This window comes from Mus caroli, chromosome 11, assembly GCF_900094665.2.
Source record: "Mus caroli chromosome 11, CAROLI_EIJ_v1.1, whole genome shotgun sequence".
NCBI lineage: Eukaryota > Metazoa > Chordata > Mammalia > Rodentia > Muridae > Mus > Mus caroli.
In genome coordinates, this window is record NC_034580.1 from 111464616 (window position 1) to 111470762 (window position 6147).

Below are 6147 nucleotides of genomic sequence, written 5' to 3' on the forward strand. Positions count from 1 at the left end.
GTCTACAAAGTGAGTTCCAGGACAGCCCGGGCTACACAGAGAAACCCTGTCTCGAAAAACCAAAAAAAAAAAAAAAAAAAAAAAAAAAAAAAAAAGAAAGAAAAAGTAATCTGAAATTTAAAGATGAAAAATGTAGCACCACTCAGTACCACTTGGGACAGGGTCAGGAGAGGGAAGGCGAACAGGATGGGGAGGGAAGGCCTAAGGTGTAGCTAATGGATAATGTGGTTAGTGCTCAAGTGGTTAGAGCAGATCTCCCATGAAGGCAAACTGGCAGAGTGGGGCTTGCCGCCAAAGCATCTCCCTTTCTCTGCTCCATGGAGCAACGTGACCCCAAGCACCCAACCAGATTAGGTCCCCTGACACCTACTTGGACAGCTCCGTAGCCTATGGACAGAATCTGGGCTGGAACGTGTCCTTTCCAGAATGCTCTTGGGCCCTCCTCTTGCAGAATCTGCTTGGCCGCCTGGAAGATTCCGTGGTATTTGGCATTGGGGTCACTTGGACTCAGGCGTTCAATCTGGAGCTAGAGATTAAAGTATAAAAGGTCAGGGGGTGGGGGTAGGGTAACTGACAAGGGGAAAATTCAAGGAAAAGAAATACTTCACCTTGACAGAATTCTAAGTTTTGGGAACTGCCTTTGCTGGGACTAACCCTGTCCCCTGGCCCATCACAAGGAATAGCGGGGGAAGGGTACCTGGAAACGGATCTTGATGACGTCCAAAGGGCTGATCAGGGCACGGGTGACAAATCCTGACACTGATCCCGCCACCGCCACCTCCAACTTGGAGTTACTCCTGACATCTGCTTTGGCGTCATAGCCAACCATCCCTGCCTCTGGTCCGTCCAACGTCCATGAGTATCAAGCTAAGTGTAAAAGCCACAGAGTAAAGACAGCTTCCTTAGGGCCTCTCCTCAGGTGCCACCTCCTGCAGCAGCCCAGCCTTTCTCCCTCGGGATGCTGCTTCTTGACCTCCCACGATTAGAATAGAAGCCTGAGAAAGGGACGGTGGTGGCACATACCTTTAGTCCCAGCACTTGGGAGACAGAGACAGCTGGATCTCTGTGTTTGAGGATAGCCTGGTCTACAGAGCAGGTTCCAGAAATGACTAGGACTACACAGAATAACCCTTTCTCAAAAACAAAAACAAAACCCAACCTCCTCCCCTCCAACCCATCCCCCCCATGCAAGCAATGGAAACATAGTTTTTATTTAAATGCTGAACCTTCCTCATCCAGTAACAGAAAAGAGCAATCATATAGCAGGGTGAAGAACACTTGTTGCTTAATCGTAAACACTGGAATTCAGATCCCAGGGTCCACTTAGTTCAAACACCTTTAACTCTAGCTCTAAGAGAGCCAGTGCTCTCTTCTGGCCTCTGAGTGTTCCTGCATATATGTGAGTACAGGGACTGACACACCCACAACACCCACCCATACACACACACACACACACACACACACACACATAATTAAAAATAAACTTAGGGCTGGAGAGATGGCCTAGAGATACGAACACTGGTTACTCTTGCAGAGGACCTGGTTTGATGCCCAGCACCCACACTGCAGCCCACAACTATCTGTAACTCCAATCCTGGGTCATCCCAGACCCTCTTCTGATCTCCACAGGCACAAGGCATGCAGACGGTGTGCATACATACATGAATGTGAGCAAAACACTCATATGCATGAAATATATGAATCTAAATTTTATTAAATTAAAAATATAATCCTAGTCAAGTTACCACTATCCAAAGTCACTCCCAAGTGTCTTCCTCATGCTTCCTTCAACTGTAATCCCACCCAGCACTTGAGACTCCAGGCCAGCAACAGCTAGTGTAGTAGAAACCCTCTCCTGTGGTGTTTTGAATGAAAATGGCACCCATAGGCCCATAGTAAGGTGCACGATTGGGAGGTGTGTGCTCCTGCTGGAGTAGGTGTGGCCTTGTTGGAGAAAGTGTGTCACTTGGGGTGCACTTTGAAGTTTCAGAAGCTCAAGCCAAACCCATGTCTGTCTGTCTGTCTTTCTGTCTGTCTGTCTGTCTGTCTATCTCTTTTCCTGCTGCCTGCTCATCCAGATGTAGAACTCTCGGCTACTTCTCCAGCACCACGTCTGCCTACGCGCCACCATGCTTCCCACTATGGTGACAGTGGACGAAACCTCTGAACTGTAAGCCACCCCCAATTAAATGTTTTCCTTTATAATGTTGCTGTGAGGCCCAGCACTCGCCTTTAATCACCACCCCCTACACACACACACACACACACTGGGGAGGTGGAGGAAGGTGGATCTGAGTTCTAGGACAACCAGGGCTAGCTACATGGAGAACTCATGACTTGAAAAGCAAAACAAAAAGTTGCTATGCTCATGGCGTCAACTTCAACTAAGACACCCCCAAAACCAAAGAAACAAAGAAAACACCTAAGAAGGGAAGCCTTTGAAAAGGCCGTCAAATTAGCCCACAGCTGGAGCCAGCACAGCGACCAGGAGGTCAGGACACTGGTTCCCCGCCTTGCCTTCTCTCATTCACCCTGGAACTCTTCCAGTAGGTTCCCCTGGGAGACTCAGTCGGGTTAAACCAGGGCAGAGGACTAAGTCACTAAGTCTTCTTAGGGGTGACTGGGCTGCCCAGTCCTTCATGGTCTCAAGTTTCCCTCAGTCTAAGAGACAGCAAAGATGCAGGCCTCCTGGCTCGTTGTCCACAGATGCCAAGAAGCTAGCGAGTCTGCCTGCAAACCCAGCCGGAAACTGCACCATTCAAACCAAACACAAGGTGGGAGAGGCTGTTGTGTCCGGATTTCTAGAAATGAGCACTTCTGCATTGCTGGAGACGGGTCCAGAAGACTGGGTTTTGACTCTTAGGGAGACTGAGGCAGAAGAACCACAGTGTGAGGGCCAGCCTGGACTACACAGCTCGACTCAGTCTTAAAGGCTAAAAGGAAAACTGTGACTCACACCTGTAACGTAGCACCCAGGAGGCAAGGGCAAGAGGACTGGGAGCCAGCCTGGGCTATATAAGACCTCAAGACATTTAGAAATTCAGACAAAAGGCAAAATGCTAGGCAAACATGTACAAGACCCTGGGTCCTGCTCCCAAGCACGAAAAGGGGTCATGGTAGAGCTCAGGGTAGAGTCCCTGCTTTTATACACAAAGCCCTGAGTTTATAAACCCATTGTTACAAATAAATAAATAAATAAATAAATAAAAGCCTATATGCACAGAGATGGCTTAGCAGGTGAGGGGACCAGCTGCCAAGCTGGAAGACCTGCGTTAAGGGAACTGGTTACTCCCCTTTTTTTATTGTTGATTTTTGGGTTTTTTGTTTTTGAGACAGGGTTTCTCTGTGTAGCCCTGGCTATCCTGGAACTCACTCTGTAGACCAGGCTGGCCTTGAACTTAGAGGACCCCACACACACACTCTGGGTTGCTACCTCAGTGCTGGGATTCTAGGAATGTGCCACCACCAGAAGGCTCTGGCTACTGTTCTTACTGAGGACCTAAGTTTGATTCCCAGTACCCACAAGAAGGATCACAGCAGTCATTCCAGTCTCTGGGGATCTGAAACTCCTGCCCCAGGCATGCATGCGGGGGAAAACACTCATTTACAGCAAAATAAAAGTAAAAAGACATTGAAAATGAAATAAAATACCAACTCAGGTTTCCCTGTGGGAAGTGGGAGATGGCGTCTGACTGGCTGGCTCAAACTGCTCATCAAATTAAGTGATAAAAACCAGTAAGTCACACACACCTAAAAAGCTTTAAAAGTGTTTGCCTTCCAGAAAACTAAAAAACACAAACATTTTTACAACCCAGGCTAGGAAAGTATCACATTTGTTAATGTGCCCTGGGTTTTCAGTCTCCAAAAACCAACACAGCATTGTAGTCTGTAATTCCAGCACTTGGGAGGTTGGAGGCAGGAGGACCAAGAGTTCAAGGTCACCCTTAAGAACATAACAAGTTCGAGCCTAGCCAGGGTTATACGGTCGCAAACCAATATCAAAAATAAGTAAAGGGAAAAATTAATCTCCTGTTTCTTCAAAAATCTTCGTGCACTAACAGTCTTGCTATCTAAACAGATAAAAAATGATTTATAAAGTAAATAAATATAAATGCAGGATTGAGACAGGGCGGCTGCTGACCTGAGTGGCAGTGATGGGGGTGCAAGCGAGTTTCTTCACCCTGCCGCTTTTCTACCTCAGATTCCACTGTCGGGTGGACAGGTGTCCTTCGGTGACTAACCGAGAGCCCATGTGACCTGCTGAGGCGCTCTGCAGACAGCCTCGCGTGAGTGCACTGTCCAAGCGTTCCGGGGATGGGGTGGGATGGGGAGGGCTTCTCCGTGAGTCCGGGGCAGTGGACACCCCATGTGCAAACGCCTACGATGGTGAGTGGTGGTGGGAGGGATTCGCCTTCCGTGTCTCTGAAGATGCTCCTGGGGTCAGGTGTGCCTCGTGAGCATCCGTCCCCGCCCCACGTGGATACCTGCCCTCCTGTGTTCCGACACACGGAGTGGGGGTACCAGCCCCCGAGAGTACCGGGAAGAAAGCAAAGCCAGAGGTCCACTCACCTGACACTTCAGGCTCGGCCGGGCTCCTCAAGCTCAGTTCTCCCTCCCTCTCAGTGTAGCCCAACAGCAAGACTTAACAGCACTTGCCAGTAACTGACAGGCTGCTAAGCCAATCACCGCGCAGCTTCTGCCGCCGCTAGACGAATCGTTGTACGCCGAAGGGCCCATCCCAATGTCACTGTCGAGATACCGCTGGGTAATGTAGTCTTCCGCTTCCAAGCCCCTCCCCCTTGAGAAGCAGCAGAGACTCCTGGGAGGTGTAGTCCCACAGCGCGTTGCGTGCGCATTTCCGACGCCGTAAAAGAGTGGATGGCGAAATTGGCTTTTACGACCTTCTAGACGGCCTCTCATTGGCGCGATCCTCTGAAGTCTGCGCGGCTATGGAATATTAGAGCTCGCTGAACTTGACCCAGTTTTTTATTTTTTATTTTCCAAATCAGTGTAGTCTTAGAATTCATATAATCTAACTTTGGAAAAGATGGCGGGAAGCCTGGTATTATTAGCCTGAAGGAGTGGAGTTGGGTCGGGGTTAGATGGGTTCTTTGGGATAATAACTTTAAGGGGGTTGTACCCCCCCGAGGAAACTTAGGCACCGGAAGGACGATCAGTCAACATCAACCCAGAGTTCAAGGCCAGCCTAAGCTACGTGAGACCCTGATCTAAGTAATTTGCTGAAACTTTTTTTTTTTAAAGATTTATTTATTATATGTAAGTACACCGTTGCTGACTTCAGACACTCCAGAAGCGGGAGAGTCAGATCTCTTTACCATGTGGCTGCTGGGATTTGAACTCTGGACCTTCAGAAGAGCAGTCGGGTGCTCTTACCCACTGAACCATCTCACCAGCCTCTTGCTGCAACTTCTTAGTGTATCATTACTTACATGTTTTTAAATCAATGATTTATTTGTTACAGTTTAAGAGTTAATCTTAGCCGGGCATGGTGGCGCACGCCTTTAATCCCAGCACTTGGGAGGCAGAGGCAGGCGGATTTCAGAGTTTGAGGCCAGCCTGATCTACAAAGTGAGTTCCAGGACAGCCAGGGCTACACAGAGAAACCCTGTCTCGAAAAACAAAAAACAAACAAACAAAAAAAAGTACACTGTAGTTGTCTTCAGATACACCAGAAGAGGGCATTGGATCCCATTACAGATAGCTGTCATGTGGTTGTGGGAATTGAACTCAGAACCTTTGAAAAAGCAGTCAGTGCTCTTAACCGCTGAGCCATCTCTCCAGCCCCTTTTTGTATGTTTTAAGAACACCTCAAGAAACAGCTGGCTGGGCAGTAACAAATCTCTGGATAGCTTTTCTCATTTTGTTTTCCAAGTAGCAGAAATGACAGAAGTTTTTAAAGGTTAATAGTGTGTGTGTGTGTGTGTGTGTGTGTGTGTGTGGTACACAAGGAGAGGTCAGAGGACAGCTTGCAAGAATCAGTTCTCTCCTTCCACAGAATCCAAGGGATTGAATTTAGTTTTCAATCTTGGTAACAAGCATCTTTACCGACTGAGTCATCTCCAAAGCTAGCCCTCAAGTATCAGAAATTAAATTTTTATTTTTATTTATTTATTTATTTATTTATTT

General features: G+C 47.9%; 1 protein-coding gene across 5 annotated transcripts in view; it reads right to left on the minus strand.

The window, feature by feature from the left end:
- Nucleotides 1-4799, minus strand: part of Slc25a19 (solute carrier family 25 member 19) — a 14083-nt gene extending 9284 nt beyond the window's left edge. For 2 of the 5 annotated variants that reach the window (XM_029483099.1, XM_029483100.1), the window contains exons 1-3: nt 4570-4641; nt 698-867; nt 371-526 (exon numbers count right to left, since the gene is read on the minus strand). In XM_029483099.1, the coding sequence (XP_029338959.1) occupies nt 371-526; nt 698-829 (288 nt within the window). In that variant the 5' untranslated portion in view covers nt 830-867; nt 4570-4641. Of the gene's footprint in view, nt 1-370; nt 527-697; nt 868-4141; nt 4544-4569 lie in introns of those variants that run through there. The other 3 variants (XM_021176514.1, XM_029483098.1, XM_021176515.1) reach the window with 3 other exon arrangements.
- Nucleotides 4800-6147: the final 1348 nt, after the last annotated feature.